This window comes from Ictidomys tridecemlineatus, chromosome 1 (assembly GCF_052094955.1).
Source record: "Ictidomys tridecemlineatus isolate mIctTri1 chromosome 1, mIctTri1.hap1, whole genome shotgun sequence".
NCBI lineage: Eukaryota > Metazoa > Chordata > Mammalia > Rodentia > Sciuridae > Ictidomys > Ictidomys tridecemlineatus.
This window is the reverse complement of record NC_135477.1, coordinates 155094637-155119296: the sequence shown is the minus strand read 5'-3', so window position 1 is coordinate 155119296 and position 24660 is coordinate 155094637. Positions and strand designations below refer to the sequence as shown.

General features: G+C 36.2%; 1 protein-coding gene across 1 annotated transcript; it reads right to left on the bottom strand.

Moving 5' to 3' along the window:
• Positions 1–11514: 11514 nt before the first annotated feature.
• Positions 11515–12453, bottom strand: LOC101959209 (olfactory receptor 2Y1B). The gene has a single exon (XM_013365484.2). The coding sequence runs from the start codon at positions 12451–12453 to the stop codon at positions 11515–11517; it is 939 nt and encodes a 312-aa protein (XP_013220938.2).
• Between the last annotated feature and the right edge of the window lie 12207 nt (positions 12454–24660).

The following is a 24660-nucleotide window of genomic DNA, read 5'->3' as shown; positions in this document are numbered from 1 at the left end:
AAATTGCATTGAATCTGTAGAATACTTTCAGTAATGTGGCCATTTTAACAATATTAACTCAGCCTATCTATCAACATGGGAGGTCTTTCCATCTTCTGGTGTCTTTTTCAATTCCTTTCTTCACTGTTCTATAATTTTGACCATAGAAGTTTTTTTACCTCCTTGGTTAGATTTATCTATATTATTTTACCTTTTAGGCTATTATAGAATTGGTTTTCTGATTTCTTTTTTATTGAATTCATTATTAGCAAATGGAAAAAATGCTGATTTTTGTGCCAATTTTGTGTCCTGATACTTTGCTAATTTTTTTGTTACTTCTATAACTCATCTGGTGGAACATTTTGGATCTTCTAAATATAGGATCATATCATGTGCTAACAGTTATAATTTAACTTCTTTTCCTGTTTATATTTCTTTTATGTCATTCATTTTGCCTAATTGCTCTGGATAAAATTGAATAAGAGGTGTGAGAGTAGACATACTTGCCTTTTTTTCCTGATTTTGGAGAAAATGCTTTTAGTGTCTACCATTCACTATGATGTTTGGTTTAGGTGTGTTTGTGTTGTGTGTGTGTGTGTGTGTGTGTGTGTGTGTGTGTGTGTGTATATCCTTTATTATGGATATATATATATATATATATTATGATAATGAGACATAAATATATATATATATATCCTTTATGATGTATAGATAAGTTTCTTCTTAGTTTCTTCAATGTTATTTAACATGAATGGGTGTTGTATTATGTCAGAAGACTCTTTCTGTATCTGTTGACATGATCGTGTGGGTTTTTTCCCTTACTTTCAGTTATGTTGTGAATTACATTTCTTGATTTACATAAGTTTAATAATGTTTGCATCCCTGGAATAAAATCAACTTGATTATGATGTAGTTTCTTATTTTTTTAAAATACAAATTGCTAACATTTTTAGAGGGACATTTGCATTTATGCTCAGAAGTGATATGGGTCTGTTGTTTCTTTCCTCAATGTTTTCATATTTGTTTTTATTTGTGAAATAAAAATTTATTTCACATTGGTGAGACTGGAGTGGTGCCCATTGGGCTCAGATCAAGATTTAAGTGGATTTCTCTCCATTCTGAAGGCTCCAGGGGCAATATGATTTCACATATTTGAATTGGTGACAAACTCAGTTCCTTGAGTTTGCAGAATCCAAGTTCCTGTTCTCTCTTTGGCTGCAAAGTGAGGCTCCCGAGCTAAGCTTCTACAGAGTGCTGCATTCCATAGGTATTGACCCCAAACAAGTTAACTCCTCCTGTCTAATCTCTCCAAACCTTGGCTTCCATCACTGTGTCTTTTTTAACTACCGGGAAAGGCTCTCTGTTTTTAAGAATTCATGTAATTATATTTGATCCCTGTGGATAATCCAGGATAATTTCTCCATGTTCAGGCCTATAAACTTAGTCATACTTATGATGTCACTTTGGTCATGCCTATAACTTTTTTAAAACGTTCTAATTCGTTTCACTTGACAGTAGAATGCATTTGGACACATCATGCATAAATGGAGTACAACTTTTCATTCTTCTGGTTGTACATTTTGTAGAATCACACTGATCATGGAATCATACAGGTACATAGGGTAATAATGTCTGATTCATCTTATTGTCCTTCCTTCCCTCATACCTCTTCCCCTCCCTTTACTCCCCTTTGCCTAATCCAAAGTACCTCTATTTTTTCCCTAGTTCCCCCACTTATTGTGAATTAGCATCTACCTGACAGAGAAAACATTTGGCCTTTGATTTTGGGGGTTGGTTTATTTTGCTTAGCATGATGTTCTCCAGTGCCATCCATTTACCTGCACAAATGCCATAATTTCATTCTTCTTTAAAGTTAATATTCCATTGTGAATATGTACCACATTTCCTTTATTTATCTATCTGTTAAAGGGCATCTAGGTTAGTTCCATAGTTTGGCTATTGTGAATTGAGCTGATATAAAAGGAAAGGGCTGCAGGGGGAGGGAAGAGTGATCAGAAAAGGGAGGAATGAGGGATGATTAATATGATGATGGATATCAAGTAAACATTAAATGAATTATTAGATATTAACTACTACATAATGGTACATAGAAAAAAGATGAAAAGTTACTCAGAATGTTAATGATGGCTATCCTTCATAGACTGTAGACGTAAAAATATATTCTACTCTGTAATAGTTTGTCTCATTCCTACCTCTGTTTTTAAGTTTTCCTTATTCTTTATCCAATTTTAATGTAGTCAACCCTGCATTTTTTAAACATTTATTTGATAGATCATGGACAAATGTTTATTAGCACATTAGAGTTATGCATAATATTGAGATTCACTTTTACATAATTATGCAATTTTGTAGTATAATCTTCTCCATTTTAGTCCCTGGTACTTTTAGTCCCTTTTCTTCCTGTCTTCCTTCCCCCTATTCCCTTTCTTCTACTCTAATGGTCTTCCTTCTATTATCTGTAATTTTCTTAAAATTGGTTCTTTATATATACATAAACGTGAGATTCACTCTAGTATATTCACATATTTACATAAAATAGTGTTCGTAAAATTATTCCCTCATTCCTCCCTTTTCTGATCACTCTTCCCTCCCTCTCTAGCCCTTTCCTCTTTTCCACTAATCTCTCGTACGTTGCCCCTTGTTTTGGTCTGGCTTTCTCATATGAGAGAAAATATTTGACCGTTGATTTTCTGAGTCTGGCTTACTTCACTTCACATGATATTCTCTAGTTCCCTCAATTTACCAGCAAATGCCATATGTTCATTCTTCTTTATAATGGAATAAAACTCCACTGTGTGTATATATCACATTTTTAAATTTATCCCCTTGTTGACAGGCATCTGGGTTGGTCCCATAACTTTGCTGCTGCGAATTGCACTGGTATAAACATTTATGTGGATGCATTACTATGGTATGCTGATTGTAGTTCTTTGGGAAAAATTCCAAGGAGTGAGATAGCTGGGTAATATGTTTTTTGAGGAGTGTCCATACTCACCAAGCATTTATGACTTGATAACTTGGAATTTCACCAAGACACATGACTTGTTCATTTTGAGTAACTCATATGTCTAGAAATTTGTGAATATATTCTAGATTTTCTAGTTTATTAAAGAACAAATTTTCAAAATAGTTTCTAATGTTCCTCTGTATTTCAGAAATGCCCTTAGTGATATCCCCCTTTTTCACCTCCAATTTTGTTTGTGTCTTCTCTTTCTCTCTCTCTCTCTTGGTTATTTTAGCTTAGTGTTTATCAAACATCTGTGTTGGATATTTAGTTTTTCCAGCACCATTTGATAAAAAGTTTATCTTTTCTCCACTGATATTTTTGTACCTTTGTGCTGCAGTCTGGCTGGGCACAATTCACAAGCCACTTGTCAAGCAGAAACGAACTTTATTTTCAGAACACACATGCTGCACCACATGAGCTCTCCAGGAATTCCCTCAGAGCCCAACTGCCACCACCACTTCTGGCGAGCCTCTCAACCCCCCCTCCTCCCGCTTTTGAGGCCAATTGGCTGGGCCACATGGGAGGAGCCAAAAGAGTCCCCAAATGAGAAGCTCCATGGTCTGAAAGGGCAAGGAAACAGCTCAATGAGCATCACCGCAGAGGAGCCAATCAGCTGGCAGCTGGAAGTTTGGTGGGGCCCCTTCAGCTGTGGCTCTCAACACCTTTGTCAAGTATCAAGAACTGTACCTTGATGGATTTGTCTTTGTGTCTTATATTCTATTCCATTGGTCTTCATGTCTTTTCTAGTACTAATACCAAACTGTTTTCATTACTATATTTCTGTAGTATAGTTTGAGGTTTGGTATTGTAATGCCTCTGGCATTGCTCTTCTTGTCTGGATTGATTTGGCTATTCTGGGTCTCTTAGTCTTCCAAATGATTTTTAGAACTGTTTTTTTCCTTGTTCTTTGAAGAATGTCATTCATATTTTGAATTGGATTGCAATGAATCTATATAATGCTTTTAATAATATGATCATTTTTACAATATTAATTCTGTCTATCCAAGAACATAGGAGGTCTTTCCATCTTTTAGGGACTTATTCAATTTCTTTCTTAGGTATTCTACACTATTTATTTTAGAGGTATTTCACTTCCTTGGTCAGATTAGTTATCAATTATTTATTTCATTTTTTGAGGCTGTTGTTGGTGGGATTGTTATCCTGATTTCTTTTGCAACAGTTTCATTATTGTGGTATAGGAAGGAAATTTATTTATGTATGTTGATCTTATATTCTGCTACTTTGCTGAATTTATCATCTCTGAAGTCTTTGTGTGGAGGTTTTTGGGTATTCTAAATAAAGGATTATGTCATCATCAGATATGTTGTATCTCTTGTCATTTGTTTGAGAATTTTTTATTTGTCCCCTGATTTCTTTTCTGATCCATTTTTCATTCAAAAGTGTATTAGTCAACCTTGAGAAGTTAAAATATTTTCTGTTTCTATATTTTATCTCAGAGTTAATTTCCAATTTTATTCTTAGAATCTGATAGCTTTGGAGGAATTATCTCTATTTTTTTCTGTATTTTCTAATACTTGCTTGTGCCCTCCAATATGATCAATTTTGAGAAAGTTCCCTATGCTGCTAAGAAGAGAGCCAATTCAGTTTTCAATAGATAAAATTTTCCATAGATGTCTGTTAAGTTAATTTGATAGACTTTTTAGGTTCTGAAGGTTTTATGTCTGGATGACATATCTAGTGGTGAGAGAGGTGTTAAAATCACTCAGTATTATTGCATTGGTGTCTATTTGATTCTTTTTTTTAAATTTTTTATTTTTTTATTGGTTGTTCACAACATTACAAAGCTCTTGACATCATATTTCATACATTAGATTGAAGTGGGTTATGAACTCCCAATTTTACCCCAAATGCAGATTGCAGAATCACGTCGGTTACACATCCACAATTTTACATAATGCCCAATTAGTAATTGTTGTATTCTGCTACCTTTCCTATTTGATTCTTTATGTTGAGTGAGTTTTGTTTTATGTACATAGATATTGATGTTTGAGCCAGTAGTTACAATCATCATATCTTGTTGTTGGGTGATTTCCTTAATCAGTGTGAAGTGTCCTTCTATGTCTCTTCTGACTAATTTTGGCATGAAGTCAACTTTGTCTGATAGTAGCTACACCTACTTACATTAAGTTTCCACTTGCATGGTGTATCATTTTCAGTTTATTCATCTACAGCCTATGGATGTCTTTGCCTGTAAGGAGAGTATCTTGTAAACCACATATGTTTGAGCTTGTTTTCTAATCTAATTTGCCAATCTATGTTTTTTGATTGGAGAGTTTAGACCATTTACATTTATTATTATTGTAGAGAGATGGATTTTTTTGCTGCCATTTTAACTTATTTTTAATACTTAATTCAGATAATTCTCATTAATTGCATATTTTAGTATGATTCATTCTTATGCTGTTTTTCATTTTTATTTATTCTTTCCGCATAAAATATTTCATTGAACATATTTTGTTGTGTTGTCTCAGTGGTTATAAATTCTTTTTTTAAGGAGAGAGAGAGAGAGAGAGAGAGAGAGAGAGAGAGAGAGAGAGAGAGAGAGAGAGAGAGAGAGAATCTTTTCTTTTTTGGTAGATGGACACAACACAGTGCCTTTTTATTTATTTATTTTTTTATGTGGTGCTGAGAATCGAACCCAGGTCCTGCCCGTGCTAGGAGAGTGCTCTACTGCTGAGCCACAATCCCAGCCCCTAAATTCTTTTCATTTCTGTTTCTAATGGAAGTTTTTATTTTATCTTAAATTCTAAAGTATAGTTTGGCTGAATAAAGTAATCTTGGTTGGCACCAGATATCTTTCAGAACCTTCCTTACTTTTAGAGTCTGGTTGAGAAATCTGTTGCAGTCTAAATTGACTTATCTCTAAATGTGACCTGCCATTTTTCTCTTGTGGCTTTACAATTCTCTCCTTCTTGTGTATATTACACATTTTAGTTATAATGTTTTGGAGGGAATAATTTTGATCTTGCCTGTTCATTACTCTAAATGGCTGCTGTGTTTGGATTTCCATCTTACGCCCAAACCCAAGGTTTGGAAACTTTTATATTATTTTATTGAAAATGTTGTGCATGTCTTTAGTTTGTATTTTATTCTTCTTCTATACCAATGATTCTTATATTTGGTCTCTAAATATTATCCCAGATTTTTTGAATATTCTTGTAATGGTCTCTTAACATCTTTTATTTATTGTCAACTTTATTTTTAGGATTTTATACTTTGAGACCTGAGAACTAGTCATCAAAGTGTCCTAATCTATTGATAATGCTTTCCATCAAATTTTAATTTGATTTTTTTTGTGTATCTTTCATTTCCAAGAGTTCTGTTTGGTTGTTTTTTTAGAATTGTTGACTCTTAACCAAAATGGTCCTGATCCATCTTTACGTGCCTTCCTGTGAGTCTGAGTCACTTTCATCTTTAATAAAGACACAGCATTATTGGATTAGAGCCTACCTTATTCTGATAGGACCTCATCTTGCCATAACTAATTATATTTGCAACAATCCTGTTGCTAATTAAGGTCACATTCTGAGGCCCTTGGAAGGACACAAAGTTTGGCGGGACACCATTCAATACAGTACACATTTCTTCCAGAACTCAACACATCTACCCAGATCTCTTCATCCCTGCTATTCCAGTGGGTCAGTCATTGGCTGTGCCACAGAACTCCTATAGGACAAAGTTGTCTTCCAAAATTTCATGGTAACCAACCTGACATTTGACCTATTTTGTCATACATAAGCTTCCATGAAAGCCCTAGCCAGATTAATACATGGAACATTCAGACATCCTGAGAGGGAAAAGGCTTTTGAGAATAGGCCAGGGTTTTCAGTTCCACCAAGTCAAGAATCCAAAGTATTATAACATAAAGCATTTCATACATTAAAATATATTCAAAAAGAAGTCAAGTGAGGACATGGCAGGCAGGTGGCTGTCTGCAAGACTGGAAAAAAACTCCCACCAGAAAATAGATTTGCCAGCCAATTCATCATGGAATTGCACTTTCCAGAACTTTTAGAATTAAACCTCTGTTTTTGTATGTTTTCTTTTTTGTTTCTAGTACTGGGGATTGAACCCAGGAACTCTTAACCCCTGAGACAAATGCCCAGGACTTCTTCTATTTTATATTGAGATGGGATGTCACTAAGTTGCTTAGGGCCTCACTAAATTGCTGTGCTGGCTTTGAACTCATGATCCTCCGAGCTTCTGGGATTAGAGGTGTGTGCCACCGTGCACAGCTTGAGTGTCTGTAGTTTAAGCAACCCAGTCTGTACTATTCTGATATGGCAGCCTTAGACTAATACATTAGCACAGGAGCAAAGAAATATCCAACCGATTTTAGGGGTGCACAGATGGTTGCCTATGTCCTCCCCAAATGCAAAAGATTAATTGTAACATCCAAGGTGCCAATATTAGGTATTAGTGCCTGTGGAGATGATCAGGCCTTGAGAGCAGAATCTTCATAATTGGGCTTAGTGCCTTTATAAAAGAGACCACAGAGATCTTGCTAGTTCCATCTCTCATGTGAGAACACATTGAGAAGTCACATCTATGAACAAGGAAATAGACCCTCAACGGACACAGAATCTGCATAAATTGTTTTGGAAACCTGAACTTCCAAAACTGTGAAAAATAAATCTTTGTTGTCTACAAAAATGTGTGCACATGTGGATGCATGCGCACACACACACACATACACACACACACACACAGGATGTTCTACTCTGTATTTTCAAAATTCATGCTTTAGTTCTTCTTTTAGCTCACTGAAAATTTTAACTGTAAACTTTCTAAATAATTTCTCAAGCATTTTCTCTATTGCAATATCAATGTGATCATTTGTTGAAGTATTTACTGTTTGGGGTTGTTTGTTCCTTTTCTTTTTTGTACTGCTAATTTACACCCATCTGCCAGGATGAATATAATCTCCACTTTTATGCAATAGACGATTTAGAGCTCCTATCCCGTAAGTGCCCCAGGCTGGGTGAACATCCAGATGTTCATACTTTCACTTAACTTGTGATTTCTGCTGTTTTCAGTATCAGCACCACTTTGAGAGAAGACACTAAAGTATTATCACATTGAGAGAAGATACTGAACAGAGAAAAGCCACATATTTATCAATCTTAAGGAAAACAAAAACTTGAAAATGCTCTCTACAGTCTCTAAGATTGTAGGAGTGTTCATAGGAGTGTTCAAGAATAGTTTGATAAATTGATTATTAAATCTAGTAAAGATACTACTATGTTATATAGGGGGAGAAAAGTGGAGGAGAGAAAAATTGGGATTTGAGACAGTTGCAGGTAAGGTAAGAGGACAAAGAAGGACTAAGAAGAGCAAGTGTAAATCTGGGCTTGAAAAACACAGAATGATTCCAGTTAATGTTCTGAAAGCTTGGACCTAATGCAATTAAATGGGTTGAAAGTTCAACTATGAAATCAAAATGCAGAGTGATATATATATGTATATATATATATATATATATATATATATATATATACACACACACACACACACACACACACACACACACACATACATATACATATATATGTATACATACATGTGTGTCTGGATGTATATAAATCCAAGTTGGCAATATACCCATTCATAATAATTTATGCCAATGGGGAGAAAATACTTTGCGTCTTCCTTCTTCAAGATTTGGGACATTTGGAAGATGCCTATCACTCTTCATGTTTTGTTCCTCCTAGAGGTGTTGAGCACAGCAAATGTTGGTTGCTATTGATTTCCAAACACCCAGATGTTTTTCATCAGTCCATGGACCTGAGGCTGCATGCCTGCAGGGTTGTTTTGTTGTCTGTTGGTTATTTCTACTGGGTTCAGGAGCACAGGATAGGGGTTCAGGGTTGTCACAATGCTTATGGCCACTGGACACTCAGTTCCTCCTAAGGGCCTTCTTTAAAATGGCATAGAGCTTTGTAACTGTCTGAAAGTGTGGAACCTATGATGGTGTGTTTCTGTGGGTGTTATGTGGTGCAGAAGCTTCTCTCCTGACTGTTGTAAATTGCTGGGATACCATCCCTGTGACTTGTACTATAGAGTCATTTGGCCTTCCTGTGTCTGAGTTCCAATTGCCCGTGGTTGTTAATCACCAGTGCAGGCTCCCCTCTGCTGGGTCTTCCCTGGAGTGGTGCAACCAAGCACCTGGTGATTGCCTGAAACCATGGGGCCCATGGGTCATCTGTGGTACTGACCCTATACCTAGGCTGATCTAGATTTCTGGGGTACTGACCCTCTGACTGGGATAGAGAGACACTTGGCCCAAGAGAGCTCTTAATGATTGTGAGTATGAAGAGTGAGCTCTGTTCCCCTCTGATGAATGGGAAAAAGAGTCAGTATGCCCCGGTCTCTTACTGTTCACAGTTTTGAATTGCTGTGCTGCTTCCTTCTTCTTGGATATCCTTGATACTGTGCTATTCAAGCACCTTGAACACTTCTGCAACCATAAGGCCTGCAGGTACAAGATGTCTCTGGCCTCCCTGTACTACAGAAGCCTCAGTTCTGGTGGGTACAGCCCACTGGGATTTACTCATCACCATGATGGGGTGGGGTGTCAGTTGGCCCATCTTTGTCTGAGCTCCCACAGAGGCTGTGTTGAGTGCTGGGTCAGAGTTAGCAGCTCTGAGAGCAATTAGCTCTTGGTCAGCTCCACTGCACTCCTCTTGTCCATGGTGAGGGAAAGGGGGTTTCAGTAACTTTCAGTTAGCAGTGATTCCTCCCCAGGTAACTTCTAGACAGATTAACCCATTTCAGAGGTATTCCCTCTAGGTTTATTTGTTGCTGTCTGAAGGTGGAGTGGCGCTGTGTTGATTTAATTTCTTTTAGGGAGGTTGGCTAGCTATGAATTCTATAAAATGGCTGCCAGGCCTGGCATGGCTTTCAGTCCACAGTTTGTTCTAAGCTACTTGATCTCTTTCACTGTCTTTGTTATTTATGTCACATTTTAATTCAGCCTGCTTTTCTTTCCAGCTGTTGTTAAGGAAGTAAGCACATGTGTTTTCTTCTCCCTTTCCCAAAACTCCGCCCTGGTCAGGGTTATGAATCAAGGAATGTTGACTTATTTTCTGCTCCAGTAACCAAACATCAGTCCCTCCAAGTGTCAAGCTGTTCAATATTAAGTTTTAGAATATTTACACTATCATCACCCCCTGGTCATTTGCTCTTTCCCTGCTTTCATTCAGGGCTATGGAGGGTTCAGGGATTGCAGCCTAGCACTGATCTTCCAACTTTTCTTCTCCTCATTGCTAACTTTATTGGAAGATACTTTTAAATGTATGTTATGGGCATAAACTTGTATCTCATTATTACTATAATTTGCATTTAATTCATTATGAGTTGGACTCAACATCTTTTTACATGGATTAGTGTTCATCTCATTTTTAAAAATTTTTAATATTTTTAGCTTTTATTTTCTGAATTCCTTTTTTATTATTCATCTCATTTTCTTCATGAATTATATGCTCATATACTTTTGCATTCTATTGGACTATTTTATTTTTTCTAAAAGATTTGTAGGATGTTTGTTATATACAATGCAAATGTATTTTAATTTCTAGTCTGATTTTTCACTTTACTAATGAAATATTTGTGTGCCATTACATGGTGCTCACATATGTGAATTTACTATAAATTTATTTGTTTTATCATTTAAGTTTGGACAAAAAATCTCTTTGGACTAGAGAGAAGATAGTTAATAGGCACAGATGTGCAGTTGTATAGAATGAATAATTTTTATATTTTATAGCCTGGAACACATTGCTGGTGGTTTTGGTGCTCATTTCTTTTTTATCCTCCTCTCTCTTGCATGAAAATATCCCTCCATGACTCCAAGTTGCATGGACTAAGACTAGGTTCAGCTGACTAGATTTGGGTGCCTCTTTTACTCAATGCCATCCTAATGAATTTGAGGTTTTCTTCATTCAGATAAATGACACTCATATATATGCTAACCACTAGAATCCTAGAAGATTAATCACTGTAGGAGAACTTAGAACAGGTACTAAGGTATTTGAGGAAGTGACCAGGGGCCACTTATTAGAAATGAAGTGGTGAACTCAAGTCCTCCACATTTAAGGTCAGTGCCATCTACATAATTCCACATTGGGATTTATTGACTTTGGAAAAGGCATTTTTCACAATTAATTTTCCCCTCACTCTCAGATATGTGTAGAATCCTTCTCCTACTCTAATCTCTACATCTGGCCAGAACACATCCATTTCTCAGGGTTATTTTTGTGAGATGTTGTGATACAGATCAGCAGTGACTCCCTCCTGAACAACAATGGTAGATACGAGCTACAAAGCAACTCATGAGATTCCCACTTGCAACATTCCATAAAGGAAAGAGCTAAAATACTGAGTCCCACCAATACTGTTTTCTAGTGACCAGCTAACTCTAAATAACAGAAAGTGTTTCAGCGAATAAAAGTTATCACAGAAAATGTTCTTTGGCCTCATTACCCCTCCTACCTGGAAATGCTATCTCTCCATAGTACATTCCACAGAGCCCTCTTAACATCCTTGTTCTTTAGGGTATAGATCAGAGGATTAAGCATGGGACTAATGACAGTATAAAAAAGGGCAACAAACTTTCCTTCACTCTCAGAATAACTGCCCATGGGTTGGAGATATGTGTACATGGCTGAGCCATAAAACAGACAAACCACCAGAAGATGGGAGCCACATGTCCCCAAAACTTTTCTGTGCCCAGTCATTGACTTGATCTTCAGCACTGCCTGAGCAATGTGTGCATAGAATCCTAGAATTAGTGCCACAGGAACAACCAAGATTATGGCTCCAGCCACAAACAGATTGGCCTCTGTTCCTCTTGTATCCTCACAAGCCAACTTCAGTAACACAGGCATCTCACAAAAGAAGTGGTTCAGGGAGTGAAGGCCACAGAGTGGCAGGTATGCCACAAGGCCTGTCTGAATAAGAGCATTCAGGAGTCCTCCCACCCAGGAGGTGATAGCCAGTGACTGGCAGAGCAGGGGGTGCATGATGGTTGTGTAGTGGAGTGGATGACACACAGCAGCATAGCGGTCAAAGGCCATCACCACCAGGAGCACCCACTCAGTTCCACCCAAAGTGAGGGCAATGAAGAACTGGGCCACACACCCTCCATAACTGATGGTCCTGTCAAGTCCAGAAAGATTGATCAGCAGCTGGGGCACAGTGCTGGTGGTATAGCAGAGGTCCAGGAAGGAGAGGTGGCAGAGGAAGAAGTACATGGGGGTGTGCAGCCGAGGGACCAGTTGTGAAAGTGTAATAATGGTGAGGTTGCTAAAGAGAGTCAGAGAATAGAATACTGAAATGAAAGTAAAAAAGGGGAGCTCCAGGTGAGGCCAATCTGAGAAGCCCACCAAAATTAATCCCTCTCCCAAACTGGTATTGAAAGTTCCCATAGCCTTTTACCTGCACAAATAACAGAAGACAATTCAATGCTCTTGTTGAAAACAAGTTTTTATGTCACAATATTGCCTAACACTGTTTTGCTATTGTATGCATTTTTGTCCTGTCTTCTTTTCCTAGCTCTTCTCGAAGGAAGATAGCACTGGATTAGGAGTGATAAGAACTTGATTTGAACTCTAGTTTTGCTGCTTGTTTGTTCTATGACTATAGCAAAGGTCTTGTGTCTGAGATTTCTTGTGTGAAAATGTCAAGGATGCATCGCCTCCCTCACTGCACTGAGGATCTACTGCAGTCATGTGGAACCAAGCTTTTAAAATGTAGAATGTGGGACTTGGGTTGTCTCTCAGTTGTAGAGTGCTTGCATAGCACATGTGAGACCCTTGGTTGGATTCCAGCAGCACATAAAATGAAATTAATAAAATAAAGATAATTTGTTCACATACAACTAAAGATAAAAATTCAAATGTTGAATGTTTTTATATCCAATACATTTTCTGACACAATTCATAGAAAAGGACATGTTTAAAGAATTCAATGAATGTTAAAAAAAATCCTAAATAAAAATTATGCAAAGAGGACTGTGCTACAGATAGCAAACAACTCTTTCTGGAGAGTTGAAGGATGGATATAACAGTTGTATTCTATATTGTTCTCTTTTGCCCTCCTTCTTAATTAGGTAGACTTTTATATTAGATTAGGATCAAGGTTTACCCAGGATGAAAGCTCAAGTTTGAACACAGGTGCTCATTTATTTCTTTCTGCTCAGAGAATGTGGTCAATTTAACATTAATCCTTGGAAGTCCACCTCATGACCAGCTGCCATCTGTCTCCAAGAATTGAGAAGAGTCTAGATTAATCTTGGAAAAAAATTAAAAACACATCAGTTCATTATAATGAGTTATGATACATTGAAATATTTTCCACTCTTTGGCTTCTTGTAAATTCATCTTTTCACTTGGAGTTGAGGAATAGAATCATGACATACAAGTTTTACTGGCCTCCATATTCCTCTACCAAAGGTTACAGCTTGAAAATATCTACTTCCTTTCATATTGCCTAAGTTTTTCATCCCAGTAAAAGAAAGAAATGATGTTAGGCTGGTACAGATGGTTGATAATAACTCACACTTTCATCCCAGACATTGCTGGGTGTTCACATATTATACTACTACAACTTCACATTAAAAAAAAAAACAGTGTTAGTAACCCACAGTCTGCACTTACAGATAGAACATGGGGCATTATTAAAGTTCTTGGCCATAGACATACATTATGACCTTGAAAAAATAGATTAAAAGAATAAAAAAACTAATAAGAAATTTTAAACATTTTGCATGAGAAACAAGTGTTCCTGACAGCTTTCAGATTAGAAAAGAAATTGCTTAAAGACACACAGTTTGGTTTATATACATGTTTAAAGATCTGTCATATGAAAATGTGGTAGATTTCCTTTGTTTTTCTCAAAAGACAAACTCAGAACAAGTGCTGACATTTATAATAGGACAGTTGTGACTCAATAAAGAGAGAACTTGAAAAAAGTTCAGTCTAAAATTAGGTTGCCTAGAAAGGAATTGATATCCTTGTAACATGAATGCTTCCTGTTCAAACACTGAAATTTGACCCATGAGGATGGTATAACAATGTTCTTGCATCAAATATAAAATAGGTAGGATGATTTTCTTTAAATTACTAATCTAATTTTTTTAAAAAAAATATTTCTTACTCCTGATATTTTTTGTGCACAGAATGCATTTTACATTTGCATATGTGGTTTTCTGCAATTCAACCGTCAGTGATTACTTGTGTTCAATTCTCTGTGTGTTTGTGCCCAAATGTGTGTCCATTTGTGTGTCAATGTATCACCTCTATAAATAATAAAATTCCTGATCAGAAATTATTTTTAATTTTTTCTAATCACCTGTGGTACTACATCCTTCTGTCTAGTCTACCAATTTTATACCCAAATTTTAAAACCATAATATATAGTTTACTATCTGAACACAGATATTTGATAATTGCTTTAGAGAATATTTCTTGTCTTCTAGATTTTACCTGGAAGCTGAGTTATCCACTCAGTCATCACTCACTTGAAGTTCAAGAAATGAAAATTACTGTATTTACAACTCTCAACTCAACTGGTTTCAAAGGATATGTGAAACCCATTGCAGATTGGTGGCCTCTAGTGATGTTTGAAAAAAAAAACTCTTTCCTCTTTGGTCCTGATTTCATCTGTGATGAGAAGTCCTGCTTTCTTATGGTTCCTTCCTTCAGTAGAAGAGATTGGTGAGACTCCAAATATAGGAGGTGGGAGCATCTTCTCACTGAACCCCAGTTGATCGCCCCAACCAACTGACACTGGGAAGGAGCTTGTGTAGTATTAAACTATCTCCTGGCCCTACAGCTAAGAACACAGTTCTTCCCTGGGGGCACTGCCAAAGACTCTTAAGAACAGCAGAGAGAGTGTTGCTCACCAGGTTTGTGGCCTTGGAGACCTCTAGGCCCCAATGTCATAATTATAATCAACTGACTGGCCCTCCAAGATCTACCTTGCAGTTCTCATCTCTCACTATTCCCCATACTCTGCCTAACACACTTCTCTGTGCAGTGTCTTCAGAATATATGTTCTCTCTTGACTTATGTATCTCTGCAGCCTGGGATTCCTGTCACTTTTCTTACTTTGAACTCAAAATGGACCAGATTTCATGTTTCACTTGAAGCCACCATGTTTGCCATACCTCAAATCTTCCTTCTCTGGATTCCTCATATAATGCTTATATAAAGAGAGAATATGTGTATCATTGATGCAAGTAAATATTTTTTCTTTGATTTGAAGTTTGATGCTTTTATTTCATAATGTATTAATATTTCTTGTTAATATATCCTGTTTTTATTTCTAATAGTCGTAAAATGAATTTACTCCCTTGAAATTTTATATTGAGCAAATGATACTTTTTTACACACTGTAGAATAACAAAGTACGTGTTCACCAGGAATAAAAAAGTAAATATTCAAAATTTTCATCATTCACTTACAGAATCATTATGTAATACAAGGAAATAGCTCTGCCATTGTGAGCTGTATGACTGTCAAAAAGTTTCCTGATATACTTGAGCTTCAGTCTCCCCATCAGTAAGACACTATTTATGTGTCCTATCTAGCACCACTGTTTGAGTATGATTAATGGCACATTGTATGGGAAGTGACTGATGTGTGGTGCTCATGTATTCAGAGGTGGTGTTACATAATACAAACATTTATTTGGTACCTTTCCTTTGCCTGAAAAAGTTTCAGAAAACATGATCATGGACACTAAGGAAATCCACAGTGCAAGGAGAGTCAGCTATGAACTGAAATAATTGCCTTTAAAGTCGTAAGTGCTGCACTCTTCTTTTTCATTCAGAGAGACTATAATCATTATTAAAAACCTTAGAACATAATTACCTTACTGAGTCTAACTTTGTATACAATCAATGCACATGGCACAGTATGATGTATACCTTTATATGAGAGTTAACTTCCATGAGGATGGAGAAAGTTTGAAATGTGCTGTCAGCATTTGTTTTTTTGGGGATTGGCTAACTTCACTTAGCATTGTCTTCTCCAACTGCATACCTTTACCTGCAAATTTAAAAAAGAACTTGGCACCAAGTCAACACGGAATTAATATAAGGTATTCCTAATACTATGTAAGGTGATATAGAAAAGAGACTGAAAGATTATTCAAAAATATTAATGGTGGCTACCATGGATTGTTATAGGTTAAAAGAAAAAAAAAGATATTCCAAGCTGTTAACTTTGTCTCATTCCTACCTCAACCTTAAATAAGTTTAATGAGTATAAAATTACATCTCACTGTTATTCAAACTTGAAATTCATTGCATTTCATTGATTGTAAGTAGGACTGAATACCTTTTCATATGGTTTATTGTACATTTCATTTTCTTTTTGGATTATCTGCTCCTATACTTTTGCATATTATTGGAATATTTTCAATTTTATAAAATATTTGTAGGATGTACATAGCAAACATATCCTAAGTTCTAGCTTAATTTTTCATTTTATGAAATGTGTGTGCTCACATATGTGCCCTTTTTTGTTTGAGTCTTGACAAAACAAAAACTACCTCTAGGAAAATGGAGAGAAGATAGTTAACAGGTACATATGTTTTGGATAGGAGGGAGTATTTCTATGTTCTAGAGCATAGTCAGATAACTAAGGTTGATAACATTTAATTGAATATTTCAAAATAGTTATTAGAGAGTACTCTTTTTTGGGGGTACCAAGGATTGTACTAAGGGGCATTCGATCACATCCCCAGCCCTATTTTGTATCTTGTTTAGAGACAGAGTCTCATGAGCTGCTTAGTGCTTTGACATTGTTGAGGCTCCTTTGAACTCTCAATCCTCCTGTCTCAGCTTCCTGAGCTGCTGGGATTATAGGCGTTGACCACTGCACCCCCTAGTAGAGAGGATTTTTAATGTTCCTAACACAAAGAAATGATAGGTGTTTGAGGTGATGAATATCTCAGTTACCTTGATCTCATCACTATACATTGTATAGATTATTTCAAGCTGAATCAGGAGAGGATATAGAACTCCAGAAAGGGCAATGTGAGGTACATAGAAGATAATGAAGCAGATCTAGCTATCAACCCTTGACTCCTCCATAGCCCAGAAATGAAGGAGTGAAAGAGCAGCTGATCAGAGAGGTGGATGATAGAGCAAACACTGCAAAAGTTAGCACTGGTCACATTGAAATGTGGAGGAACTTAAAGATTAGTATACTAGAGTAGGAAATAAGAATCGAATTTCTTTAACCTAAACACTCAGCATGGTTTAGAAGGATGGGTAATAAGAAAGAGGGAGAGAAAAACCACATAGGCTGACTTAACAGTTGGAAAGAAAAGCAGACCAATTTAAAATGGGACAGGAGCAGCAAAGACAGTGAAGGAGATCACACACTTCAGCCCACATTGTGGCCTGAAAGCTGTGTTGGACAGGGCAGCCATTTTGTAGAGTTCACATCTATCCACATTCCCTGAAAGCACTTCAATCAATACAGTTTTCCCCTCCTCCTGTTAGGAACAAATAAAACCAAAGAAAATACCTTAGAAATGGGTTGTCTCAGTAATTCATCTGGAAGGAACTTGTAGAGAGAATGTTGAGAGATATAGGCTATTTTTTTTTATTTTTTAGTTTTCGGCAGACACATCTTTGTTTGTATGTGGTGCTAAAGATATAACCCGGGCTGCAAGCATGCCAGGCGAGTGTGCTACCGCTTGAGCCACATCCCCAGTCTGAGATATAGGCTATTGAAAGCCCTGCCCTTCTCTGGGGAAAAGAGGCGTGAAGTGGAGCTAATCCCTCCCAGGAGTGCAGCCCTAACCCAGGGCTCTCCACAGCACAGGAGAAGATGGGCCAACGTGCACCCTGGTCCACTCAGGCATCTTTCACCCCTGCACCCATTGAATCAAGCATCAGATGATGCACCCTCCAACCATTAAGACTAAGCCCTCTGGTCTAACATACAAGTACCAGTTGGCAAGAAAATCATAGCAACCAGGAATGTAGCTGCTGTACCCCAGCACCTCCCTGTAAGAGGGCTCACAGCTTCAAGTCCCAGAATGGTCAGCTAACTCAATTCTCATTTAGTCACATGACCCACTTAAGGCATTTGCTTACGAAACCTCTAGCAGCCAGCAGAAAGCCTCAGAGCACACACAACAGCAGTGCACCTCACAGAGGGGCTTGCAGAGGATTGTCCCACAGACATCAGCCACTGCCTGGTAAGCTCAGCTACAAGTCCACTAACCTGTGACCTGTACATTCCAGAGGGAGCCTAAGCCAACTACCTCCCATGAGTTACACAATACACATCAACCTGACTACAATAACTCTACCCTAGAACATGATACCCTGAACACTCTGATATATGCATGAGAGAGCCCACTTTGAGTTTGACAGTGATGGATACATGTAGCTTTTCTTCAGGAGGAAATACAGAACTGCATCCCCTATCAGGGAGTAACCTGGCTGCTAAATCACAGAGAGCATGTCTTCTGACCCATCAGAAAGCTAGCAGGTATCTGGACACACCAAAAATGAGAGGTACTTCCTGGGATTGGGAGGTAGTGTGATGACTATCCTCACATCCAGGGATACAGAGGTAAAACTGAGGAATGGTCAGCATCTTCTAAAGTCTCCAAATCCTGATAAAATCCAAACCAATAAGACTTGGTAAGTAATTTCCTTACCTCAGCATGGAATATCTTAAATAGCTCTAATGTCAATTTTGGTCTTACAGATTTTTTTATATTAAATCGGTAGATGTTCCCTGATTATTTGATATTTGTCTGCCTGAGGCTTAGGCCCTGGGAAGAAGGTTTGATGTTCTGGCAGGCAGTAGAAAGAAGAAGGAGCAAGGAATAGTTGGGATGGCAGACATGTATTATTTAGAGATGGCAGCAGCCGCCTGATTCTTTGCATAGATCTTTTAAAATCTGTAGGCCAAACAAGAAGGCTCATTGCCAACAGGTTACATAAATGAGTGCATGTTCACAGGCAGATGTCTATGACCTTCAGTACATATACTGAATCAGTGTGTTTGTGATCTTGACTACATACTAAAAACTGCTTGCTGGAAGTGTCAGTGACAGAACTTAACTGTAACCACCTTGGATCTGCCTACAATATCATAGGCCTTGATCCAAATGATTGTATTTCTTCTAGTGTTTTAAAGCATTAACTGGAATCTTTTTTTCTTAGTCAGGTTTACACTTGCTCCTATTAGTCTTTGCTTTCCCTCTTAAATTACCTGCTCCTCCTTCAAATACCCCCATTTTTCTTCTTTATGTTTTAGTTTATATTTTTAAAAATATTTTCTCTTTCTTTTTTTCTTTGCACATTTTTCTCTTCTCCCCTTTTCAATCTCTATATAGTATAATACTAATTTTAATATCTTTAATAACTATTTTTTCAATTATTTAAGAACATGACTACAATTTCATATTTGGATTAGAGAACTTGTGTAGGAAATTTTCAATAAGTTGTATGTCCTGATTGATTATTACTACATGGCTTTTAATTAATAGAGTTTAGTATCTTCTCTCAAAGTAGTTCTGATACTGAACATAGAAGCAGATACAGACTGACTGGGAATATTAATACTCGAATATTTTCCCCACCAAGGGAATTTAAGAGAAAGTAGCTTACTAAGTCATTCCTTGCATAAAAGTGGAAGAGATAATCATCCAGGAAGGTGGGTGGACACAAAACAATATGAAAAAGCAAGCGATAGAACTAAACAAATAGCCCCAAGTGCCATAGCTGATCCCATTGAGAAATGTGGAGAAAATGTTATAAAAACATAAAGATAGTTGACAGTTCAATGTTAAAAGAAGATATAAGAAATTATCTGAGAGAGAAAACACAAGAAGTGAAATGACATTTCAGTAAAGACATAGAGATTCCGAAAAAAAAAAAAACCAAACAGAAATCCTGAAAATGGAAGACTCAATAAAGCAAATTTAAAATCCAATTCAAAGCATTGCTAATAGATTAGACCACATAGAAAACAGATTAACTCCCCACCAAATATATATATATATATATATATATATATATATATATATATATATATATATATATATAAAATATTTAAAATAAAGCCAAAAAATTAGAAAATATGTTAAGAGACCATGATCAGAAAATTCAAAAAGTCTGAAATAACTTTGAGAGATCAAATCTAAGAATTGTTGTTATAGAGGAAGTCACCTAAGGGAATGCAAAATGTTTTCAATGAAATAATATGAGGACAATATCCAAATCTTAGGAATGACACAGAAATTCAAATACAAGAGGCCATTGTTGTGGGTGTACACGATGGTGGGATTAACTTAGGTCTTTTCTCGTATGTACATAGGAAAAGTATGTGAGATCATTCCACTGTCTTTCCTATTTCTATTCTCCCTCCCTTCCCTTCATTTCCTTTATCTAATCTATGGAATTTCTCTTTTCTCTCTGCCCATTTATTGTGGTTTAGCTTCAACATGTCAACAAAAACATTTGATCTGTGATTTGGGGGCATGGGCTTTTTTTATATAACATGATATTCTCCAGATCCATCCATTTGCTTGCAAATATCATAAAGTCCTTATTCATTATGGCTGAGTAATATTTCATTGTGTATATATTAATCAAAATTTCTTTATCCCTTTATCTGTCAAAGCACAGCTAGGTGCTCTCCATAGCTTAGCTATTGTGAATTGTGCTGCTATAAACATTGATGTAGTTGTGTCACTGTAGAATGCTGATTTTAAATCCTTTGGATATATGCTGAGGATGGAAATCACTGGGCAAAATAGTGATTCGTTTTTTTGAGTAATCTCCAAACTGCTTTCTGGAGTGGTTGCACCAAATTGCAGTCCCACCAGCAATGCAGAAGTATACATTTTCCCCCACATCTATGCTAACAACTCCTGTTACTGCTAATTTTGTTAGGTGCCACTTTGACAGGAGTGAGAAGAAATCTCAGTGAAGTTTAATTTGCATTTCTCTAACTGTAAAAATTGTAGAATTCTTTTTCATGTATTTATTGACCATTTATATTTCTTCTTTGGAGAATTGTTTGTTTAGTTCCTTTTCCATTTGATTGGGTAATCTGGGTTTTCATTGATGTTAAGATGTCTAAGCTTTTTGTATATCCTGGAAATTAATGTCCTACCTGATATGGAAGTAGTAAAGATTTTCTCTCATTTTGTAGGCTCTCTCTTCATGTTCTTGATTGTTTCCTCTGCTGTAAAGAAGCTTTTTAGTTGAAGGACCTCTAAGTTGGTTCCTAGTTTAGCTATTGTGAATTGAGCTGCTATGAACATTGATGTGGCTGCATCACTATAGTATGCTGATTTTAAGTTCTTTGGGTATAAACCAAGGAGTTGTATAGCTGGTCAAATGGTGCTTCCATGTAAGTTTTCTGAGGAATCTTAATATAGCTTTGCAAGTGGTTGAACCAATATGTAGTCCCACCAGCAATGGATAAATGTACCTCTTCCCCCACATCCTCGCCAACACTTATATCTTGTATTCTTGATGGTTGCCATTCTACTGGAGTGCCATGAAATCTTAGAGTAGTTTTGATTTGCATTTCTCTAATTGATAGAGACGAAAAACTTCCTTTATATGTTTGTTGATCAATTGTATTTCTTCTTCTGTGAAGTGTCTGTTGAATTTCTTGGTCCATTTATTGTTTGGGTTATTTGTTTAGTTCGTGTTAAATTTTTTGAGTTCTTTGTATATCCTGGAGATTAGTGTTTTGAGGTGCATGTGGTAAAGATTTTTTTCCACCTGTAGGCTGTCTCATTATGTTGTGGTTGTTTGCCTTGCTGAAAAGAATCATTTTAGTTTGACACTATCCCATTTATTGATACTTAATTTTACTTCTTGTGCTTTAGCTGTCATATTAAGGAAGTCATGGCCTAAGCCAACATGGTGAATATTTGGGCCTACATTTTCTTCTAGTATGTACAAGATATCTCTTCTAGAGTCTAAGACTTTGATCCACTTTGAGTTGAAGAATCAACCTTTTGATTCCTTAATTTTTTGAGTTTTTTAAATTCCCAATTTCAGTGAGTTTGATTCTGATTTTAATTATTCCATGTCTTCCATGATTTGGGTGTTGATTTTCTCTTCTTTCTCTAGTTCCTTGAGAAGTAATGTTAGATTATTTATTTGGTGACTTTCTACTCTTTTAATGAAGGAGCTCAATGCTATGAACTTTCCTCTCAGAACTATGTTCATAATGTCCCAGGAATTTTGGTATGTTGCATCACTATTCTCATTTACTTCTAGATTTATTGTTTAATTTCATCCCTGATTTCTTTTGCTCTCCTTCCATCATAAAAGAGTGATTTTTTTTAGTCTCTAGATGTAGAGTAGTTTCTGCTTTTTGTCTTGTAATTGACTTCTAATTTTGTTCCATTAGCATCTGATATAATACAAGGTATTTTATATATATATATATATATATATATATATATATATATATAGAGAGAGAGAGAGAGAGAGAGAGAGAGAGAGAGAGATTGAACACAGAGCCTAGTACATGCAAGGCAATCACTCTACCAACTGAACTATATCCCCAGCCCTATATATGTTTTTTGTGTTTGCTAAGATTTGCTTTGTGTCCTAAAATGTTGATGGTTTTAGAAAATGTTTCATTTGCTTCTGAGATAAAGTTGTATCCAGTCATTTTTGGATAAAATATTCTATAGATGTCTATTCAATCTAGATTATTAATTGTATTTCCTTTGGTTCTGTAGTTCCATAAATGGAGTAAAATTTCTCTTTGGTCTGGCTGTACAGGATGCAGCATCACACCGATCATGTAGCCATGTATGTACACAGGACAAAAATGCTTGATTCATTCTATTGTCCTTCCTACCTTCATGTGCTTTCCCTTCCCTTCTCTCCCCTCTACCTAAAGTATTATTTTGTTGTGTTCTATTTGATTCTTGATATTGAGAAGGGTGTGTAGATGCTCCATATATCAGATATTTGGGGCACAGATATTTGTGACTATTATTCCTTGCTGGTGTACAACTACCTTAAGCAGTATGAAATGATCTTCTTCATCTCTTCCGATTATCTGTGGCTTAAAGTTCACTTTATCAGATATGAGACTAGAAAACCCTGTTTATTTACAAGACCCATGTGAATGATAAGTTTTTTTCATGCCTTTTCACTTTCAATTTCTAGGTATCATTGCCTATAAGGTGGGTCTCTTGGAGACAGCATATTGTTGGGTCTAGTTTTTTAATCCTCTCTGATAGCCTATGTCTTTTGATTGATGAGTTGAGTCCATTACCATTCACTGTTATTATTGAAGATGATTTTTATTGTCTATAATTTTCATTTATTTCTAGTTTTTAAAAAATATTTATTTTTATTTTTAGGTAGTAAAATTTTATAAGGATTGAATCCAGCATCCTGTGCATGCCAGGTGAGCATGCTACTGATTGAGCTACATCCCCAGGCCTATTCTAGTTTTTAAGTTGAAATTGATTCTCCTTTGATATAGTATTCTTCCAGTTTAGTATATTCTGCCAGTTTTCATTGTATTCTGCATTTCTGCTTCATGAAATATTTTATTGCATGTATTTTGAAGTGCTAGATCTCTAGTGGTTAATTCTTTTAACTTTTTGTTCATCGTGGAAGGTTTTTACCTCATTTTCAGATCTGAAGCTTAATTTTGCTGAAATACTATTTGCAAACTCTTGGTTGGCATACATTTTCTTTTAGAGCTTAGTAAACATTATTTCAAGACTTCCTAGCTATTAGGGTTTGGGTTGAAAAATAAGCTTAGGTCCAGATTGTTTTTACCTCCAAATAACTGTGACCAGTTATTTTTTTTCTGGACAGTTTTAAAATTGTATCCTTATTCTGTAGTCAAGCATTTTCATAATAATTTGTCTAGAAGTGGGTTTATTGTAATTTTATATATTTTGATTCCTATATGACTCCTATATATGATTTTCCATTTCTTTCTTAAGATTTGGGAAATTGTTACTATTTCATTGAAAAGATTGTGCATTCCTTTGGTTTGTATCTCCGAGCCTTCATCTACCCCTATAAATCTTAAGTTTGGCTTTTTAGTGATATTTCATATTTCTTGAAAATTATGTTCATGGTCTCTTAACATTTTTCTCCATGATTAACTTTATTTTCAAGATCATGCACTTCATATTTGTTGCCTGAAAATCCATCTTCCAAGTGGTCTAGACTATTGGTGATGCTTTTTACTGAATTTTTATTTTGCTTTGGGAAAGAAAAAGATATGAGTGTAGAAAATGGTCTGTAGATTCAGGAGGTAAGTAGGGCAAAAGCAAGATGGTATAGGATATGTTGTTTATGAGGAATGAGGAGCAAAATAGAAGTAAAAGAACTGAAGGAAGATGAAAGAGAGAACAGTAGAATTTGGCTGTTAGCAACAGAAAAGAGAGAAATAATGAAGGAAAACAGAGCTGTGAAACAGACAATATAAAATCAATCCAAAATATACCAGTCAAAAACCATAACCCTCAAAATACAGAATAAAGAAAAGTAACTACCTTCAAGAATGACTCGAAATGAGAAAGCAGAAACAAACATGTATGTGTACAAATGTCCATCATATCATCATCAGTACATATTCTAAGAGAAAAACAAA